The sequence below is a fragment of the Camelus ferus genome, chromosome 8 (genome assembly GCF_009834535.1).
Source record: "Camelus ferus isolate YT-003-E chromosome 8, BCGSAC_Cfer_1.0, whole genome shotgun sequence".
Lineage (NCBI taxonomy): Eukaryota > Metazoa > Chordata > Mammalia > Artiodactyla > Camelidae > Camelus > Camelus ferus.
The window spans coordinates 55,409,612-55,433,022 of NC_045703.1; the positions used below are offsets into that span (position 1 = coordinate 55,409,612).

General features: G+C 37.5%; 1 protein-coding gene across 9 annotated transcripts in view; it reads left to right on the forward strand.

Annotated features, from left to right (window-relative positions):
• PHACTR2 (phosphatase and actin regulator 2) overlaps nt 1-18,581 on the forward strand; it is a 240,555-nt gene extending 221,974 nt beyond the window's left edge. For 7 of the 9 annotated variants that reach the window (XM_032485064.1, XM_032485065.1, XM_032485058.1 and 4 more), the window contains 2 exons: nt 323-399; nt 12,009-18,581. In XM_032485064.1, the coding sequence (XP_032340955.1) occupies nt 323-399; nt 12,009-12,024 (93 nt within the window). In that variant the 3' untranslated portion in view covers nt 12,025-18,581. Of the gene's footprint in view, nt 1-322; nt 404-12,008 lie in introns of those variants that run through there. The other 2 variants (XM_032485059.1, XM_032485063.1) reach the window with 1 other exon arrangement.
• Nucleotides 18,582-23,411: the final 4,830 nt, after the last annotated feature.

Here is a 23,411-nt window from a genome sequence, read left to right on the forward strand (position 1 = left end):
TCTCGGAAAATCTCATGACCTGTGCTATTCTTGTGGTCAGTGAGGTTGGGGGATGTGTGTGGCTCATAGATCGGGCCCCAGGATGAGTCTGGCCAAGTCTCACTTCCTCTCCGCCTCGTTGGTGGCCCTGGAAGGGAATCTGCCCTGGTTTTAGTTTGGCTGTAGTCTTGGTATCATAGTTGTCATACCTCCACCTGGTAGAATTAGGAATCCCGTTCTCCAAGGCACTTCTTAAAAGAATGTCTGCTTCACTGACTCTATACATGCTGGGGAAGTTTGTGACCTAAATAACAACTCTGTTTATCTATTCTTTCCTACTTAGGCAGCAATAAGGAAAGAACTAAATGAATTTAAAAGCACAGAAATGGAGGTTCATGAAGAGAGTCGACAGTTTACCAGGTAGGTAAACAAAGTGCAGTTGAACATATTAAGAATGAGTAAGATGGAAAATTGTATGTTCTGTGTGTTTCACAACAATTAAAATTTTGTAAAAAGTACAGTTTAGCACAACACCATCTAGTGAACATTTCTAAAATTAAGTCTTTTTTTTTTTCCCTGAAGTCTGAATCATTTTAAAAGGACTATGTTTTGGCTTTCTTTCTTAGTTTTAGTTTCTGGGCCAGAAGACAAGCATCAGCATTATTTATTCTGCTCTTGAAGAGACACAGTTGAGGTTTTATGCCCAGAACAGATGGGGGTGAGAGCCAGTGTGGGCACATATGTGTCTGCTTTGGACTCCCAGAAGACATAACTTGGGATAGAAACTCAATTTTTAGAGGATGTAACTTAGAAAGGAACCCAGTTTTTACTGCTGCCACAGAAGATCACTATAATCCTATTATTTTTCCTCCCAACACACTTCAGTTTCACCAGCTGCTAAAACCGGCAGGGACCTGAGTGACCTTGTAGTCTGAGCCCACACTTCACAGGTGTTCCGTTTATTTATATCTCACAGGTTTACGTGCTTTGCTGATATAACAGGTGTTATATAAAAAATTGAAGAATTTGCGTGCCAATCAAATTTTTGAAAATTGAATTGTTAAAAAACATTTCAGAACAGATGATTACATGAAGAATACCCTGGTCGTCTTTCTGGAAAGCAAATACTTATCCCAAGGCTAGAAACAGCCTCTGTAGGGCAGCCATGCATCATGGTGCTACAGTATCTGCAGTGGTTGTGTTGGTGGTGGTGACATGCTGGGGAGCATGTCCCGTGATAAAGGAAGCAGTGGTAGAACTTCACAGTTTAATAACAAATCCCTTCCCTGAAGTCCGCGGGGACCTGATTGCTCCCTACCTATTGCTCCTGTAATCATGTCTGCTATGTAGAAGAAACTCCCCTTTCTCCTCAGGGTAGTTCTTTCTGATGTTTTGTTTTCTCCTATGTCATGTTTCTTTGTAAGTGCATGTAGGGCTTTCAGACATCCTGAATATATAGGCTTTTTCTTTATTTGAGCACGCTACCCTATCATAATGCAGTCTTGGACCCATCACATGCCCATATCAAGCCAGACCTATTTGTTCTCTCCTTTTCTCCCTTCTGCTTCTGAGGTCAGGGAAAATTCATGCTAGTATCTAACACTGTGGTTACACTTCTCCAGTAAAGTTGATCACCATAAGTTGGATATTTATGGTGACACTGAGCTGGCTAGGACCTCTGGATAACTGGGATGATGGTGTGTGTTTGTGTCTTTGAATTCTGACCCCTGAGATGTAGCGACTGCACTCAGCCCAGTCTTTGACATTCAGGATGGTTTTCCTAACAAATCGTAGTGTCTGATTAACTCATTTTAATTTGGTAGCATTATATGAAGAGTAAATTCCAATAGAAAACCAGTAAATTTTAAAAATACATTTATATGTAAGTTCTCATTTTATGAAAATTAAACATTTGTACTTGAATAAGTTCTGTTGTACACTATGAACAAGTCAAAAAAAGTACAAAGTTGGGAGAAGTAAAGGTATTTCTTTTTTATAAATGTATTTTTATGTGCACAAATAATATATTCTAATTAAGCATTCAAACAGCACAAAAATCTATTAAAGGAAAATGAAAACTCCCTTCACTCCTTCCTCAAATTCATTTCCATTCTCACAGGTAACCACTGGTAAAAGTTTGTGTAGATCTTTCTAGACAGTTTTCCGTACATTCACAAACGTGCATGTATGTGTGATATATGTGTACATACTTACATGCATTTATGTACACCCTCTCAGTTTTTCACAAAGACAGCATCTAGAGAATCTGTCCATGTTAGTATATATTTCATTCATTTGGATGACTCTGTGGCATTTCATAGATAATACACTCTGTCATAAGTTATTGAACAATTATTCTATTAATGCATGTTTATGAAAATTTCAGTTTTCCATTATTTAAACAATGCTACCTTGACTTTATGAGTACATCTTTCCCCATACATGCCAGTATTTCTATAGCATAAGTGTATTTGCCATGTCTACTAAATATGTATTTTTTAACATTTTGAAAGATACTATTCTGTGTCTTCCCAAAAGGACACTCAGTTTACACTGTGACTTCCAATGAACATGACTGGTCTGCTCATCCTTATCAGCATTTGGAGGTTGTGAGAGGTTTCTAAAGAATGAACAATAATATCCTATTTCATTGATTTCCATAAGGTTGGGCATCTTTATATATTTTTATTGGCCATTTATTTTTTGAATTCTTTGATTTTCTTTGACCAGTTTTCTTTGGGGTTGTTTGTCTTTTTCATATGGATTAGTAAAATCTCCTTAGGTATTGTGCACGTCAGCCCTTTATTACACGCGTCTCAATACTTTAATCTGTTGTTAATGTTTTAACTCTTTATGGTCTTCTGTTTAAATTTCTGCATATTCAGATTTGCCTGTATTGTTATTTTTTTACTTCATTTGTTTTGTGTCTTATGGAGGACGGCCAAGATTCTAAAAGTATTATCTTCAATTTTTATACATGCTTTTTTTATACTTAAATCTTTCATTCACAGGGCATTTATTTATACGTATGATTCAAGGGAGTAAACTAACTTTACTTCGTTATAAATCAATAGTCAGTTGCCCCAATGCCCTATATTTCCTCTTTATGTGACGTTCGTCTTTTAATATGCACGTAGGTCAATTCTGGATTCTTCACTGAGCTCTAATGAGCTGTCGTCTGTCCTTGCACCATGTCATATGACTTAATTCGAATAGATTTGTAGTATGTTTTTAAGTCTGATGGGATATTTTTTTACCTTCAAACTTCTTTTGGCTTTTTTTTCTGTATTTACTCATCTTCAGATATTTAGAGTATGCTTGTGTGTTCTGTAAAAGAATCTATTGATATCTTTATTGTTTAAGCAAATATTAATAGATGCAAAGAGTGATGGGCTGCATTTCCAAAGAAAATCATGGGCCTTTATTTATTTATTTATTTATTTATTTATTGGTAACAGCCGATATGAAAGTAAGCTTTTAAAGTTTTCCCAAAAATATATTGGTTAACACTCTTTAAAATGTCTTTTAAAGACAGTTTTGGGGGAATGGGCAAATTAAGTGAAGAGGATTAAGAAGTGCAGACTTCCAGTTATAAAATACATAAGTCATGGGGATGTAATGTGCAGCATGGGGAGTATAGTCAATAATATTGTAAAAACTTTGTACGGTGACAAATGGTAACAAACTTACCATGGTGATCACTTCATAAAGTACAAAAATACAGAATTGCTATATTGTGTACCTGTAATGAATATATTCTAAGTCAATTGTAGTTCAATTTTTTTTAAAAAATTAAATTTCCAGATAAGGAAAAATTAAATATTCATATCACTAAGATAAATATTCCTTGCTTAAGTATTTTTTAAAACTTGGCAGTAAAGCAAATGTCTCCTGCTATTTTTCCATTGATTTATATTACATCATTAGAGTTGCATTCCAGTAGAGAAGTATTTTGGCTCTGAGACTTTTAAAATAATATTTAATGATTTTTAAATTGTTTTCAGTATTTCTTTTAAAAGGTAAAAGTTTTGGTAAATACTGCAGAGTCTAATCAAAATAATACAAACGTATGATAATGTTTTACGTTTAGAAAATTGCTCATGTAGAAGACGGCAGTGCCCATAGCCCCAGGCGCCCTTTGAGGGAATAAACTCACCATGGATCATGACCTGGGCCTGGATCTGAGTGCAGCCCAGATAGAGAGCAGCTCACTTGTTACAAAGCTCTTCTCATTAGCACCAGACATTATCTCCTTATATCGAGTAAGCCTTCCCTTCAAAACCTAAACCTATTAACTGTCTGCAGATTTAGGGTGGTTAATAAAAGGGTTTAGACAACCCTGTTTCCTCTGCCCAGGCACCTCTTTATCCAGAGATAGTCTGAACGCTGGGAGGATCCCTTCCCATATATAGCTTCCTTTGCTTCTATATCTCTGGGGAGATTCACAAAAAGCTGGTAACGCTGGTTGGCTCTGGGAGGGGGATTGGATGGCTAGGGGTAGGCATGGTGGGGGAGACTTCACTACTCACTCATTTGAACCTTTTGAGCTTTTGAAACATAGAATCTAGAATTACCTAGTCAAAACCAAACATTTAAAAGAAAAAATGAAGGATTGGGGGGAGGGTATAGCTCAAGTGGTAGAGTGCATGCTTAGCATGCACAAGGTCCTGGATTCAATCCCCAGTACCTTCTCTAAAAATAAATAAGCCTAATTACCTCCCTCTGCCTCCCAAAAAAGAATTACGTGGATAATTATTTTAATCATACAAATAATCTAAAAAAATAGAATTAATAGAAAAAAAAAAAAAAGAATGACCTTTGTGGGGAGGCTATAGCTCAAGTGGTAAAGTCCATGCTTAGCATGCACAAGGTCCTGGGTTCAATCCCCAGTACATCTTCATAAAATAAATAAATAAATCTAATCACCTCCCCACCACAAAAAAGTTAAAAAACAAACAACAAACAAAAAATGAAGGATCAATTTCCTAAAGCCTTCTTTCTGTAAATGAAGATTCTATCATGGTGGCTTTTCTTGAATAGTGTACTGGCAGGCTGAATAGTGTACTGGCACTGAATACTGTGACACTCCTGCTTTTATGTATCGAGAAGGCACCTCTGAAAACTCCATCGTGGAGTACATTCTCTGTGTGATTGATCTGAAGAGTGGATTGTAACAATCCACTCTTTCATCTAATTCCCCTACTTTCTCCAGATGGCTCTCTGAAATTGGAATGCATTCTGGGGCCTTGTGAGAAGAATGAGGACAAGTGGTCTCCCTAAGAATTCATCCTTTGGCCTGTGAGATACCAACCAGGCTCTAAACTCTGTTCTTTAGAACACTTACTGCTTGTCCAGCCACATACTGTGTTTTCTACCCTCAGCAGCTGCCTGCCCAGCCTACTGTGTACAACCCAAAAGACTATTTGAAGGGCAAAGTACTATTAAATAAGGCCATTGCATTATGGAAAGAGATCACCATGACAAAGAAAAGCCACTTCCCTTCCCATAGTAAATGAGATTTCTACAATTTAAAATAAGTCTCTAAATTATAAAGACATATAAATTGTATGAAAAAAATTTTACATAAAAACTAAGCTTTAAAATGGTTATAGCTGAGTGGTAGGATCTATCTGGCTAATTGTGATCTTTGGATATTATCTGCTTTCCAAATTTTTTTAAATGTCAACATGTATCAATTTATAGTCAAGGGAGAATATTACTTTTTAAAATAAACTTTGATTAGAAAAATGATAAATAAACCTAATTATCTCTCCCCCCTCAAAAAAAATTAAAAATAAATAAATAAATAAAAATAAACTTTGAATTTTGTAAATACGAACATTTGTACAGTATGCAAAGTAGTACTTTCATATATATAATTTTATTAGCTTCTAAATTATTTGCTTACCATATGACGCAAAGAATCATTAAATTTGACACCCTTAGAGCCAAAATGGGCCTCAAGAGATGTTAAGTGGAAAAATCAAGATACTGACTAAAGACATATATATATGTGTGTGTATGTATATATATAGCAGTGGTTTGTTTTATTTTAAAATTCAGATGCATGGGCAAAAAAAGATTAGGAAATAACATTTAAAAACTCAGCCATAGGAAAAAATGAAATATTGCCTTTTGCAGCAACATGGGTGACCTGGAGATCATCATACTAAGTAAAGCAAGTCAGAGAGGGAAAGACAAATATTACATGATGTCACTTACATGTGGAATCAAAAAATAATACAAATGAATCAATATACAAAACAGAAATAGAATATCAATTTACGGTTACCACAGGGGAGAGGGAGGAGGGGAGGGATAAATTAGGAGTTTGGGATTAACAGACATAAACTATGTATAAAGTAGATAAGAACCAAAGATTTACTGTATAGCGTAGGGAACTATATTCAATATCTTTTAATAACTTATAATGGAAAATAATCTGAAAAAATATACATGTAACTGAATCACTTTGCTATGTACCTGAAACTCACACAATATGATAAACCATCTATACTTCTAAATAAATAAATAAATAAAAGCAAGTAATGCCAAACCTTAAAAAAAAACAAAAACAAAAACAAAAACAAAACTCTTAATGGTTTGTCATAGAGTGGGGTTATAGGGTGTTTTTTTCCTTTTCTCTATTTTTCAGATTTCTTTAGTGCAGTTATGTTCAGATGTGTGTGTGTGCCCGTATGTATTTAGAGCATTTGTCTCATTCTGCACACCTTGAGTTCTTACTATCCTATGTGGGTTTACAGATGACGTAAACCCCATTCTAAGCCTCTAGATATGTTCATCAAAATGTGACGTATGACAGGAATTATACTGCGACCACAGTGAACATTAATTCAGGGGCCCTCCACAGAGAAATGAGAAGGCTACTTCTGCCAGTGCGGCTCCTTTTACTTGCTACCTGGACAGAAATTAAAAAGAATTGCAAAATGCTGCTTCGACCACCAAGGTTGCAAGCATGGCTCTGCATTCAGAATAACAGAATCCCACCCAGTGTGTGATCTGACATCGGCAGAATAAGGAGCAGTGGTTTAGCAGAACCTCCTCATTTGCTCAACATAAGTGTGTGTGTGCCCTGAGCATTAAACCCTTTTAAATAAAAGCGAAATTAATTATTTAGGATTTCTGTGTATATCAACTAAGGAAGTATAGGAAAGTAATAGTTTACATTTATGAGTAATTTCATATTTTATATTATCTGAATGAGTGTACAAGAAGGTGATTAAATTTTTATATATTAATTTGTGGAGGAGCCTTCGTGGAAAAGATTATCTTACCAAATTCCATGACTTAAAAATAGCTTTTTTTCCTATTCACTCCCTCTCAACGGTATGAAATAAAAATTTATTGCAGTTTTAACAAGAAGAAGAAAATATAGATAGCTTCGAATTTGAGTTTCAGGGAAGTTCTGTAAAAGGTGGACAAAAGCTGAAGTAACCTGAGGGCACAGTAAATCTATTTATTACTTCATCAACTTGAAGCCTAAAGCCAAAACTGTCATTCTGCCGGATAGGCAGACTTCTCCAGAGGTGAAGCTGAACTTCATGTACTTGAAAATGAATGCAAACCACTGAGTAGTACCAAACTTAAGAACAATTTACATTTTAGAGCTGATTTTGAGGATAAGTTGCCTGATTTAAAAAGGATATGAATGTCCTTTTCTGATTGGATAGAGCAAGAAAATATATGGGTTTTTTTTTTTTTCCAGATCTGGGCAGTGCATATGAAGACAGGTTACATTTCTGACCCCTCAGCTTTGTCAGTGTATTATTCCATTCACCATGTGAGTTGGTCATCTTCTCTTAGCCAGGCCTGGAAGCTGTGCTGATGTGCCTTCCAACAAAATCCAGCCTGAACTCTCTCTCTAATGGAATCCATGGGCAAATAGTGTCTGCAGAAAAAACAAAAAGTTTTACAGTGCCCTGCTAATTTTTGGAAATTAAAGGCAGGACACTTTGCAGGAAAATGCTGGGCTGTAGAAGGTTCTAAATCTCTTCTGGGTCACTGGCTACTCACTTTGTTGCCCAGCCCAATCTTTAATTTACCTTCTTAATCCCAGAGACAATACTGATAGGAGGAGAAAGCCTCTTATATCGGGTTCATCCTTTGAATCCAGGGCCAGATGAAGATTAGGACGTTATGGAATTTTTGGTGTATAAAGTCGAGCAAATTTGGAGAGACCTAAAAGAAAATTGTTAAATTAGATGAGTTTGCATTTAATTCCTAGAAAGAAAAAAAAAAAGACTCTGACAAAGAGGGGCCTTTGATAGCTCATGGTGTGAGGATCCAGCAGACGCAGTACGTCTGTCTGCATCCCCAGGGTTCCTGCTCCCTCCTGTGCTGTGGACAGGGCTTGTGTGTCCTGTGCAGAGGTAAGCTGCCTCTCGTTTCACCCCCAAGGACATCACTGGGCTTGCTTTGCGTGTAATTGCGAAAAGTTTGTGCTGAATCGGTTCTCATCTAGTTCCCTTTGCGGCAAAAGGCAAACGTTTTGAGACAACTGTAGCAGTCAAAGTGGCCTGGAAATGGGGAACAGGACTTTTCTCTGGTCAAAACTGGCCAAAACTGGCAGATGTAGAAATCCAACTGATTACATTTTCTGTTCCATTCTGCCCAGAGGGCACCAAGAATAGCCTGTGAATGAAAGCATGGAGGAAGGCATGTTTCGATCTCATAGTCTAGTGTAGGTTAGGAATACAGAGTCTCAAGCCTGGCATGTTTACTTACCAGCTCTCTACCTTGGGTTCATGACTTAGCATCCCTGTGCCTCAGTTTCCACATCTGTACAAAGGGAGATACAGGAGTACCTGCCTCATGGGATTATTTGGAAGATTAAATGAAGTAATATATGTATAGCACTTGGACTTGTGCTAGGCACATAGTAAAATTTAATATAGTCAGCTATCATTATTGTTAGTCTCTTTTTCTTTCACATTTTATATAAAAAGTTTGACTTAAGAGGTTTCCAGTTGTTCTTGAAATATTTGTATAGAATTTGTGTAGAATTTCCATAGTGTTCTTCAGGTTAAGGTTGACTTCCTAGAAAGCATGATGGAATGTCCCATCAGATGGGTTATCATATTCGGTTGTAGTTGTGAATGAAAAATAATTGCCTGCCTTATCAGTCAACAAAGGACGCTGCAGCCATCAGCCACTACCGCCGACCCAACAGTGGGTGAGAGAACTGTAAGCCTGAGAGAACTGAGGATGGAGACACGCAGGCTGCCCGCAGGCTGCCCACTGACAAGTCCTCAGCCTCTGCAGCCACCCACAGCCATGCTCCCAAGGGAACTCAGGATGGGAAAGCACAGGATACCGGCCTTAGATTAGCTAAGTGAACATCAAAGGAATGATTTGAATGAGCCCCAACCTTTACATCTTCCCATACAAAGCAAAGCACTAAATTCCTTAACTTGAGATACCTGGTTTTGTTTAATTAACAATAATCTTTTGGTGTTCTGACTACCTGATCTTTGTTGTGAAAACTTGTCTATATCCTGGCTCCTCCCCTGCCTCTTCAGAGCAGTCTCTCAGAGGAATCTGAGAGGCCACATCCTGGGCTTAAGTCCTCAAAAATGTCCACCAAATAAAACTCTCAACTTTTAGATTGTGCATGTTTAAACCAATGTCGTTAATTTTAGGGGTCTCTTGATTGAACTCTTCAGTTGTATAGAATTATTTCTAGGAAGAGTTACCAAATAAGCAAGTGCAGCTATATTCATGTATTCAGTTGCTTGTGTGTTCAACAAATACTTACTGAGGAAGGCAGTGAGCCTGGGAATATAGAGCATGTCAAAGTCCTCACTCTCACATGCTTAATGTTCTAGTGAGGGAGACAAACCATTAGCAAGTAAACAAACAAACATGATCATTTCTGATAGTGCTAAGTGCTATGAAGAAAATATAGCAGGATGCTGTGAGAAAAATCAGGATGGATATGGATAGGGTGGCTAAGAAGGGGTCTCTTGAGGAAATAAAACTTATTCTGTGATTTAAATGACAAGAGGGAGCTCTGAGCACTGTTGAGGGAAAGGGAAACACTCCCCCTAGAGGGGGTCAGCTGACCTAGAGGAAACGAGCTGATGCAAAAGGCCTGAGGAGGGAAAGAACTTTGCATGGTCAGAGGGCAGGGAGAAAGCCCAGGTGACAGGCATACTGTCTCCGCTTAACAAGCGCAGAGCATGGAGGTGCACACACCTGCCCAGGGTTACGGTCGGTAGAGTCAAGAATTGAACGTGTAGTGGACACATTCTCTGCTTTAATCACAGCATGTTTGCTAGTTTTGGAAAGCTTGGTATATCCTATTTTTATTTTGACTTTTGGAAAGTCTGACAGGCAGCAGAAGTATCACAGGCCCCATGCATCCATCACACAGCTTCTCTAACTTACGGCCAATTTTGTTTCATCTCGTCTTATGTCTTTAATTTTTTCATTTTTTAATGCTTTGATTTAGCAGAGCAACATTTATCAGGCAGTACCATATGCCAGGTATTATATTCAATGAGTATATAGAAGTGAGTAAGCACAAGTCTTTCCTCAGGATCTCAGGATCTAAGAAGACAGGCACACCTATACTACACACACACACACACACACCCCCAATGATCAGTAACTGGTATAAACCACATGTTATGGACACACAGGAGAGACAGCAACTAATGCTTTCCTGAGAGGTGGAGGAAAAGGAGTTTGGGGAACTCAGTGAGACTGTAGGAGGTTGAGATGGGAAGAAAGATAGGAGTAAAGGGAAAAATGGAGAGCATTTTGGGGGCAACTGATTGCAATTTGGGGTATTTGGGGAATAGTGGTCGAATGAGAAACATGGGTTAGGCCACATCCTGAAAGGCCTCAGTCACCAGTCTAAGGAATTTACGTTTTATTTTGTAGGGAAGTGGGGAAACATGCAACGATACTCACAAAGAACTGGGATGACTGGATCATTATTTATGAATAATAATTCTAGTGACAGTGTGCAGCATAGATCTGACCTCTGAATCTACAAGCCTGGGACAGGGAAATGAATGAAGAGCCTGGGCAGATTAGGTTAGCCAAGACAAATGAAATGCTAAATAGAGTTGCATAAATGTGGAGTCACAGAAGTAGGCTGCAGAGGTGGATCAGATAAGACCTTCTGGAGAAGATGGCTTTTGACTTTGATCTTGAATATAAAAACATGAATGGATAATGAAGGGAGGGGACTGTAGTATTAGGGAACAGCATGTTCAAAAGCAGAGAGCTACAAAATCAGAGAGAATATTCAGGGATTCCCATGGATGGATGTGAAGCCAGTCAGCTAGCTAGCATGCTGTTAAAGCACTGCCAGCAAAAGGTGGTAAGGGTTCTAATGAATTCAGAGACAAGCAGTGGAGGCAGGACTTGGTGATTAATGGGATATGGAGGGTGAAGGAGAGAAATGGGTTGCAAATCTGAGGTTTCTAGACTCAAGGTATTTTTTAAAGTAGAATGTTTTAAAAAGTGGAAAGCATAAAGGCAGTTTCACAAGAAAAGATAATTTGGATAGTTGTGCACATGCTTAGTATGTTGCCTGTGGAACGTTTGGAAGGAAATGCTGGGCAGGAATTTGGAAACTCAGGTGTAGAAAGTAGATTTGGAATCATCAACTGGGAAGTGATGAGTGGCTGAAGCTAATGAAATGATAACTGATGATGTTTTCCTATTAAAATGACAAACCTGGTGTAACCAAGTCCTTTATGAAACATCTTGCTCTGCTCAATACAGGTCGGAACATGACCCTCAAGAATAGTGATGTTTTGTGTATTGATTGCACTGTATCATGGACGATGTAACCAGCATCTTTTGCGTGGGGGTTGTCTCTGCTGTCCCACATAACATTTATAACAGTATTCTGTTATGTCAGTAATTCAGAACCGTCATTCGGCTGGGGACACTGGAGCTGCCTTTGATCATAAACATTACTGTACCTTATTCACTTAACTGAATGCAGTGTGTGTTTCTCTACCACATCACAGAGTTGCTGTTCTTTATTTCAGGTTTCATCGTCCATAACGAAGTGTGAGACTCTATGGAAACAGACTGATCGTCTTTGTGGGAAGCCTCGCTTCCTGAAAACCTGATATTGCACTGGGATTTGAATGTGTGTGTTTCCGTTTAACTTGTGGTGAAGGAGGCGTGTGGAAAGTGCTCCCACCCTGTGCAGCCCACGTGGGGCCGACAAGCAAAGGGAAGGGTGGACCCTGCTGTCCAGCACGTGTATCGATGGTAAGGGACACCTTGGTTGCACCAGTTATTCTTCATCAGGAGTTTTAATCAGAGAAGATGAGCAGAAGACAATCACTGGTTCCCTGTTGCCAGAAAGCCAAATTTTTACGGTGCGGGTTAACGAAGAACGGAGAACAGAGTTTCTGGGCACTGGAAAGGGATAGGAGTTGAAAATCAGAAAGAAAAGAGAAATATTTCATTATGTTAATGAAAAGAGAAAATTGAAGCATAAATGTATTTTTGAAGTAGGCTTTTGGTAGTTGAGAACTTATTAAGGAATTTGGGAATCTAATCACCCAATGTGGATTTCTTAGAGACCTAATCCTGGAGGAATATTCCTGATTCACCATTATATTGGTACAGTGCAGTACCATTATTTTTTTGTTGTGCCAGTGAATCCAGTTGCCAGAAATAAGTCTGAGCATTTTCATGCATCTTTTTCTTAAATGCAAGAGGCTTTTACTGACTCTTAATAAGCATGCTTACCCAAATTTTGTTGCATGCTTTAAATAGCATAGCTATACACACTTGATTTTTTTTTTAAATATTTTTTAATACAGCCTTCCACAAGGATAACAGGACTGGGAATAAAGTCAGATGTGATGAGACCCTATACATCTGTAGCAAGCTTTAGAAGTAAATCTTTTGGTCTTTCCCTAGCTTGAATATCTCCTAAGTTGAAACAGTCATACTTGATCTAAGGAAAAAAATATCAACAATCATGGCACCTTTTTAAAAAGTCTGAATCCAAAGTTAAAACTTAAGCAAAATGCAAGTGTTCTGCCAGCAGTTAGTGCTGAGTGGGAATGGAAAAAACTACTTATTTTCCATGCTGCATTAAGTTGGGTTGCTGCTATTTAAAAAAAAAAAAAAAGCACATGGATAAGAAAAATTAGTCACCCAAAGACTTAACACAAAATTTCAGCTAGGTTGTAAGTGAGGAAAACCTCATTTGGTATTTTTAAGAGCCTGCAGATTGCATCCATAAATCTATAGCATTGACTTCTGGTGCAGAAGAATCAGTGAGATTACAGTTATGAAAGGTTTCCCTATGAGCCTACAGTCAGTATTGTTTACATTAAGAAACCCTCTATTGCCATCTTGCTATTTTCCATGGAGTCACGGGGCTTAGCATGGCTTCTGCTCCCAAGTGCATATGACCGTATGTAAATACTGCCTTGCATTTAGTTGTTCTTTCACAATTGTTTTGTGCCCCTTTTATTAAAAACACATGAGATGTATAACAAGACCAGACCTAAAAAGACTTTATTTTATTCTCAGAGTTTGGTCTGGGATTTTTTGAAATGATTCTAGTTCGTTACATGGAAAACTGTAATTTTCGATTTCAACCAAAAAGCAGTTGATCTGGTGGATAAATTTGGATCTTATTGTTAGTTTATATTTTCTTAAAAACCACTTAAAATTGGATGATTTTGCTTAAAAAAAAATGTAGTCCCAGTTAGCTTTTTACAAAAACCAGGACCATTTTATAACTAAGAAAGTGGCCAGCATTGCTGCCCCTCTCGCTGTGCTCAGCTCTGTGCATAGATAAAGTGAACCTAGAATTCTGCACTATTGTCATTTCATTGATAGAATTAAGACATATTTTTACTTTGAAAAAATTTTTTCTTCATTCCCATGTGTCTTTCTCTGGCTAAAGTTTTGTCCATTTCATAGTGTTTAAATCCAGCCACAGACAATAACTGTGTTTCAATTTTTTGCTGAAGTCATGTTTTTCCTTACTGATACTGTTTTATTGTCATTTTAGTATCTCGGGAAAAATACCAAGGAATATAATGTTATTTTAATTTTCTGTGCTTATAATGTTTGATCATTGTTTTGATTTCTAATCACAAGGCCTCTATAAAAATGGCAAACATAAGACATTTATCACAATTTTATCATTCAAGTTACATGTCATAGAAAGCCTCAATTTGGTTGATAAAAGGAACAATTTTTTTCCCACTAGTGGTACGTGTGATACATTTTTTTCTTCCCTACAATGAGATGCACCCAGTACAAAATGAGACTCTGGTCCCTCAATATTGTTTTCTTTGTATGACATGTCAGATTCATGAGCTAACCATACTTCTTCTTCTACTGATTAACATGCTTAGGGAAAAGTTTAAAAGAGAGAAGTTTAAAAGTCAAAAATAGTAACCACTACTAGTCTAATATTTAAGAATTCGAACCACTGATTATGTTATTAGAATGAGTCTTTAACAAAAAAGCTGCAGAAGCAATGGAAGGATTATGAGCTAAGCTATATTTTAGCTGCAGAATGAAGCTCTGTTTTAATAGCTGATTTTAAAAGGCAGAAACACTGCATATCCACTGCGGCAGCCCACCTCGAGGTCTCTTTCCCGGCAGCCCTAAAAGGATGCAGACATGTGGACTACCCTCCATAGAATTATGTCTCTGCCTAATGCCAGCATTTCTGCAATCCAGCCAATAAGCTGCGGCTCTATAAAAATGTGTACGTGAACTGGATTGTCGTAGCACACCAGCAAGCTTTTCCCTATTTAAGGTGTGACGTTAGGCTGACGTAGAAGTAAGTGGGTTTTCCTGAGTCCCCAGGGTATGATGAAGGAAGAAAACAAATCCATCCCCGGAAAGGTCTCAGACAGGAAAGAACTGGACGGATTGTAAAAACCAAAGTGGCCACTTCCATCTTTTTTTAAATGGAGAAGAACATTAACCATATGGTAGTAACGATACCATAAGCTTTATCAGCATCTTCATGGTCACTACCGATCAGTCTGACCAAACTAGTTCTCTGGTGACTAGCATTAATTTCTGCCTGATAATTTCCTATGTGTGTGAAATGTCTTGCATTTTTTGTTGTTCAATTAGCTTATCTTTATATTAATTCCTAAAATTATTTAAATGAAATCTGTAATACTCAGAGAACTAGTGGGGGTATTTGAACAGCTGTTTTCAATGGAGAAAAAGCACACTCATCCATCTGATTTACCCAGAGAAACTGACTTTCTGGTTTCATTTTCATATCGTTTGTTAGCATACAATCAATTATGCTTCTCTTACATTAGTAAATATATTCTGATAGTAGAAAGTTCTGAAATGTAAATGAAAAGCTACTTAAGGGAGTAGAGGTATTGAATATACCCTTCAAAAATCATCAAATACTGAAAATGAGAGAGAAGTCCTTCAAACCCATAATTCAGGTTTTACAACCTGCAGTCAATTTGGTGCTGCATTGGCACTTAAAAAAAAAAAAATACAGTAGCTTACACTTAAAGAACAATCTGCATTAACATTGCATCTCCTAACCTGTACCGCATTTTAACACACAATAGGCATTGTATTTATACTTCATAGAATCAGACACGACTTTGACAAATAATACTGTAGCAAAAAGCAGACTTGTCTACCACATAATAGTATCTCCATGTTTAGACAGTGAAAGCTCTTCAAAAATGTCATTATTTCTTTAAGTGGTCCCAGCCCCACATTTCACAGAGTGAGATGAGATGGAATCAAGCTGGTACAAGGTACATAAACTGATGTCACTGCATCCGTATGGTGGCTTAAACATTCCTCGAGCCAGTCATATTATTAGGCCTAACCTTACTAGTGAAAGCATACGCTTTGAGACAAGAATTGATTTCTTCACATCACTAGAGAATGTTATGAGCACTAAGGAACCACTAAGATGCAATTCATTTACAAAGTTTTCCCTTGGCCACTTGAAAATGGCTAATCTTCCACCGCTGGGTATTTGAGTGTATTATCACATTGTTTTAGTCGACAAGGCAGAGAGAAATTGTAGAGCTGAAATGTGTCCTAGAGGGGCTTGCAACAGCAAGAGCAATCATCCAATTAATAGGATCGTCTTCCTGAGAGAAAGCACATCTCCAGATATTTGAAACCCAAATTTCCAAAGAGCAGCCTGAGGCTCTACTGGAATTTGTCAGTGACCAAAGGGCGTCGGGACAAACCACTCTCCTTTTCACTTGCCGTTGACTTTCTGTAATCATTAAGCTTAGGCTCTTTATGGAAACACAACATACCATGAGCATTTCTAGAAAACAACCAAAAAATAGCCCACTTACACTTTTTCAAAGACAGGGTCATCCCAAATTAAGAAATCCTATTGTAGCCTCTGTAAAATTTCTGGCAAAAAAAAAAAAAAAAGGAGAATCCTATAATAGCAGCAATTCCCACTGAAATCCAACCCTGTAGGCAAGGGTCATTTTTACCTATGCTAGGATTTACTGCACAAAAAATGTCATTTAGCTTGTCACATTGGTAGCATGGCTGCGCATGTGAGCAAAAGCACTCCATCAATGTTTCTCAGTGGGGGTGCTGTTGGCTTTCAGAGCTAGGCTGTTCTTTGTTGTACAGAAGTGTCCCACACATCACAAGATGTTTAATATCCCAGGCCCCTGCAGACTAAATGCCAGCAGTATGCCCAGTCATTGTAAATACTGAAAGTAAAAAGCCCTCCCCCATAATTGAATGCCCTTCCAGGAGGGTGGTACCACCTCTCTTTAGTATCACTGTCTACTGCCCTTTGAGGACACGGGGATAAAGTGTCTGTCTCAAAACGTCATCTTGACTGCCTTGCATTCCTTTGGGCCCTGAGTAGTTTCTTCTCCCTTCATTTTTCTAGCCTTCTGCTTTGATGCAGTTTTAATTTGCCAGCTCTCCATGGAGGAGGTTACTGGGGAGTGTTGGGGGTTCCATGGTCACTTGGTTGGTCCCCATATTACTTAAAAGATTTCACATGAAACAAACTTTTTTTTTTTCTTTTGCCTCACAATTTTACCTCAGAACTACACTGTTCGTCACAATCCTTGTCAGTGTCATGAGGACCATTGCATGGCTTAACCACAAACTGGACAGCTAGCAATCCACATAAACAAAACTGATGGTCTACGAAAATTACCATTAGATTTCACCTGGTGAGCTACATCCTGGGAGATCCCAACCAACCAATCGTTTATCCTATTAAAGAAGCAATTAATCCACATGCCAATACTTGAATTCCCCCTGCATGAATACTCATGCAGTTCAACTTTTCTAAGATTTGTGAATACTAAATTATGAAGGAAACGTGGGTAAACTGTGGATTGCGTGCATATTGTTCATACATCAGCCATGATCATACACAAAACAAGATGAAGTTTTACCTAGATGAAACATTATTAAACTATACTAACAATAATAAACATACTTTCCTTGTAACATTTTTGTCACCAAAACTGAGTGACAAATATGTCTTGAAATTATTTGGATGAATTGTAGCTAATTGATTGAATTAAGTTAACCACTATAATTGTTTTCAATATTAAAATTTCTAAATATGTCTCTTGAAGCAGAGCAACTCAGAGTTGATGAAGGTGGTTATATTGTAAACTTTTAGATGGTGCTTAAGAATTCTTTTAAATACCAGTTTGTTTTTTTAAAGAATGATTTGAAGGGAGTAAATGAGGCAGAATGCCACTCCACCTGCAGGTTAATTTTGTGGTATATTAAAATGCCAATAATATTTGTGCCACTTGCCAATTTAGGGGGCTTTTCCCTTACTGGATGTTTTGTTCCAGTTTGACTGTGTACATTGCTGACCGAGCCTCCACAAGGAGAAGTCACCATGGCAATGCTACTGAGTGTTCAAAAACGATCTGACTGAATCTGAGGTCAAACCACTTTCATCACTTAAAATACAGGCACTAATTTTTCCTTTTATTTTTTCAAATTTTTCTTCTGCGGGTTAGGAATGTGCCAATTGGTTCAAAACATTCTGCACCAATTTCACCAGATTTAGTACCTACTAAAAACTCAAACTTTGTCACTTTTTTGTATAATTTTTAAATAAAGAACTATATGCATTCTTTTGTTATTTCAAGCTTTGGTGAAAGTAATTAAGAATGGTAAGCTGTGCTCACGATCAGACTGAATGATTCCTGATTTCCAGTGAGTGATCTAATCCTACATATTATACAGGTGTCATATCTGTGACTGTAAATAACTGGAACTATATACCGATTAACACGACGGTTTCTCTTTTTTTGTTGTTCTTAGACCTGTACTGTATTATAGTATGTGGGTATAAATATCTACAAGTATACACACGTATGTATATGTAATTCCACTATTGTAACCTGAAAGAAAGACTATGTATTATCTTTTTTATTCCATATTGGTGTTTGTGTTATTTAAAAAGCAAAAATATGCTCTATTTAGTTGTATTGTAGGATACTTTGCTGTGCACAAATCCAAGTGCCTTAGAACATTGTTTAGCTTTCTGAAGTATATATAAATGCATATATGTATAAAATTGGGAAAAGTTACCTCAATAAAATCATTGGGAAATATCCCCAGCTTTAGTTTGTTCCAATTTCTATTGTATTCAGACAGTGCTCAGTATTTTTAAGTTAAAAACTCAAAGAGTCCTCACCTTTAAAGCAAGAATAAGAGAGCTTTTCTAATTTCCTGTTATTTCAACTCTACCTAACTTAGACAATTTTTTTGTATGTAAGGCCTTGCGGTTTGTACTTTTCGTGTAAAATATCTAAGAATCGCTGCCTGAAACAGCAACTTACAGTATATTTTTAAAACTTGGTGTCTTTTTATATCTGAGGACATTTGATATTGATGTTTTCATTGACATTATAATGTATAAACATAAAAGATAGTCCCTTCAGAGTTTCTAATATACAAAATAAACAAAATTCCTCATTATGCCTACTATTCAGTGTATTACAAGCAAGGAGAGAGCTTGGGAACACATTTTTGACCAGAAAAAGAATTGGAATATACTTTTCATGTTTTTCAACAATAGTTACAAGTTGTAAATTAGCCTCCCTCAACTCCAGGATGAGGGCAAAGGTGTGAAAGGGAAGTTGAAGAGTGATTTGTGCACCATTTTCCTAGACAGAAGACGTATGAGAGAGAAGATTGGGACCAAAAAATTAGAGTTGGTTTAAAATTGGCCCCAAGTATGCTATTAAAGATTAGCGGTATATCTCCAGGGTAGGTGTGGTAGTTAAAAAAGTACTTTCCACTTTTTCTTACACTAAACCAGGATCTACATTGAAATACTACTTTCCAAAACCCAGTGCAGGTAAGTAATGGACCATTTTTTCTTCTGCAGTGCTTTGACGGCATCAGATTTATTAAACTTTATTAAATTTGATTAAACTCTTTGCAGAACCTCAACTCCAACACGGCATGGAGTTGCTGCCACCAACGTTGCCGTCCACAGACGACCTAAGTCCCTGTTCGGTGTATGAGTTTTGAACTCTGCCCTGTAAAAAGTGGACACTAATAGAACACATAAAGCTCTAAAGGAAGGTTAAGAATGTAAAGTTTGTGTAAAAGTTTTTTTTTTTTTTTTTTTGCTCTTCTGCTAAAAATGGTACCATTTCTAGGGATTTTTTAAAACCATTTTTTAATGAAGTATATAGTTCATTTATAATGTGTGAGTTTTAGGTGCATAGCAACGTGATTCAGCTATGCCATTGCTAGGGGTTTTAAGGGGGAAAAATGCTGTAGATTTTCATAATTTGATAAGCACCCTAGGGAGGAGAGGGCTGGCATTTTCAGCATTTCTTGATCTAAGGATGTGTTTCTGGATAAACTTTTGACCTTGGAGGGGGGGAGGTAATTAGGTTTGTTTATTTATTTATTTAATGGAGATACTGGGGACTGAACCCAGGACCTCATGCATGCTAAGCACACACCCTACCACTGAGCTATACCCTCCGCCTAGACTTTTACCCGTGGTTGGCCCAGCTCAGACAATCTGGTGTAGGGAGTACTCAACACAGGTAAGAATTTGCCTGTAATTGTTCTTGTAGGCGTACTCAACATTTCAAATTTAAGCTATAAATTATTTCTTCTCAGTCAGTTTAAATTTGTTACCTCTTTAGTTCAGGCTCTGATTCCTTTGAAATCTTGGTCATTACCCCTGAGTCTTCCCCAACCAATCCATTCTAAATCCTGCTACAACATTATTCTTCCTAGAACACAACTCATATTATTCCTACTCAGAATTTTCCAGTGACTCCCCACTGCCTACTGAATACCTCCCAAGTGCTTTAACCTAGCCCTCAAAATCTTCTGCAGGTTCACCATAGACCACAGTTTCAGATTGCTCTCCTTTTATTTATTCCTTACTTGAGCCAAATTAAATGAAACTAATTTATCCTCCAATACAATATGCAACATTACAACTTTATTTACACCATTCCTGGCAACTGGATTTCTCGTCTTTCTTAACATCCCACCTGTCCTTCTAGGAAGGGTTCAAATATCTTCTCCAGACATTGACATTGCAGTTTCATTAAAGTCTTAAACAGCATATATAAACTTAAGATTTTATTTTCTTTTAAGCATTTTAAATGCCCAAATGTGATTATAATAAGCATTTTAACAACACTTTCAAATACATTATAAATGTAGTAAATCAGATTTTCTTAAACATTTCAGTATTATTTACAAATGGAAAAATAGTTTTATACTTTTCAGCTTTACAAGTTTAAAACTATTTCTATAGTTTAAAGTAGAATTGTATGGCTAATTGGTCAGATTCTACAATAGTCCAATTTTTTAAAACTTACAAATTCTTTAAGACCAAATATATATAGATTGTCCCAATAATTACAAGACATAAATGTGACACAAAGTTATTACTTTGGGCTTTAATATAATATCCACATATTTAATTCTAAACCTTCCCAGTCCTGTAGATACACTTGGATACTGAGAGAAGCAGATTTTAAAGCCTTAGGCAAGCTGAAATGACTGGATTGCCAATTCACCATGTGCTTAATGGTTAAAAATCTCTAACTCAGAGCTGTATCCTATGGGCTTCATACTTCTGGGAAGAATCTACTCTAGTCACAGAGACATGTTCAGAACCATTTGTCAGTCTCTATAACTTTAGGGGTCTCCAAATCCACAGCCTTCATAAAGGATTGGCTTTGTTAAACCAGATTCAAACTAGATCCTAAGCAGTTCTTTTGCCTGATATGCAGGGGACATCTGTACTCGGGAATCATGGTTAATGCCCTTCAGCAATCTTGTACTGGCCTGCTTGAAATTTTGCATTTTTCCCCATATTCTTTCCTCACTGAGTAGTCACAACTCATTTAAATGACATCCAGATAGATTCTGTACTGGTTCCATACCAATGTCTTATTTGTCCCTGAGGCCAGAACTCTATAATTGCACTCAGGATGACACAATTCAGTAGAAAAACTGAGCTGAAGACGGAAGCTAAAGGGATGGAAGACTAAGGAGTTTAACAAGGGTCAAGTCAAAGGTCCTTGTAAACCTTCTTGTAGGAGTTTGGAATTTTATCCTTAGGGATAAGAGGGATCCACTGAAGGATTTACGCTCGGGGGTTACATCCTCAGATTTGCCCTCATCACGCTGACCACAATGTAGAGACGGAACTGGACAAGTCAATGTTGGAAGGCTGGAGACCATTACTATGGCTATAATCTGGTTGGGAGGTGACCTCAACCAAGGTGTTAACTATTGGAAAGAAGAGACACACAAATGTAAGGGACAGTTGAGAGGCAGAAGTGATTGTTGCATGTAGGAAATGAAAGAGATGGAAAAGTAAAGACTATTCCTGTTTCTGGCTTGGGCAACTAAATGAGTAGTGGTGATGCCACTGGCTGATATAGTAAACAGCAGAGGTAAGGCTGTAAGAGTGGAGTGGGAGACAGGAAGAGGGGGAGGAGAGGGGAGGAAGTATGCAGAGGTGAAGCAGTCAATTTTGAACACAAAATTCAAATTGTTTGAATTGCCCACCTGTTGGGGCATCTATATGTAGATAGATGTACCACTGGGTATATGGCTCTGAAAGTCAGGGATAAGGTCTGGGCTCCAGAGAGGAAGTTGAGATTCATCAGCCCATGTAATGGAAGCTATAGAAAAGGATAAAAACCACCCCCACAGACACATGTAGCTTAAGACTGTGAAGAAATTACTACAATGAAAATTGCGTGAACTATTTTTTCATCACCTGAATTTGTCTCCAAGACTGTAAAGCCATTTCATTTACACATCATCTGAGTGCTTTGGAGGATATATTTTTAAAATTTAACTGAGTTTTACTGGTTAACTTAATTTTAAATAAAATGGAGCAGCCCGTTATGCAGGGGGTTAAATTGTAAAGCAAAGATTGTATTTGAAAATATATTGCTCCAATACAGTATATAGGCATACTATCTCAGTAAGTCCAACCCAGCCTATTTTTACTTCAGTATTGGCATGTGTGGCTGGTTCTTTAATTCAGCCACAGATGAAGTCATTTTACATTTACATGCTATATAGCATGTTAAAAGAAACAAAAACAAAAGCCTTGCATTTAAGCATAAGAATTACACTCAGCAAGTGAAAAGTAGGTAAGTCTCAGCTCATTCACATTTAAAGTATGTCCCAACACCTAAGGAATGGCAGTGGGTTTGTGGCCTTTTTTGTATCTTATTGTTCATAATTGTCTTAACTACACATGGGTGCAGTTATTTTTAGTCCCTTATGGTTTCTTTGTAGTCTGTTGCTGGAGGAGACAATGTTTGTCCAGGTGTAAACACTCTGGTAAAGGGTCCCAGGAACCAGCCTATCCCAAAAGGAGGTGATGCGTTTGGATATTTACAAGGTGCAATGGATAGAGTTTGCTGGCTGACTGCCTTAGGGAGGCACTGTAGCATCAGGTTAAGGGTGTGGCCTTCCTGAACCCTACAGATGGGCTACACGGTTAGGCTCTTCCACTTCCTGTGTGACCTTAATCAAGTCACTTCAATTCTCTGAAACTCCCGCTCTGCATCTAAGGTAGGCTTAGTGTTATCTAACTGTGCTCTACGGGCTTACTGAAGGAAAAAATTGACATAATAAATACTGAGTATAGTATGTTTAGTGTTAGAATCTGACCAGTAAATATAAAAAAATAACCGAATATTACACACACACACACAAAAAGCAAGCTATTTGATTAAGTGGTCGGGCTCAACTCGGACTCAGGGTTAAATTCCTACTCTGCCATTTAATAGCTGGGTGACCTTGAAAAAGTTACTTGACAGTCCTATGCTTCAGTTTTAGTGTTTGCAAGATAATGAAGATAATAGTACCTCTCTCACATTGCTATGGTAAGGAAGACATGAGATAATTCAGGTAAGGTACCAGAATATTACTTCATT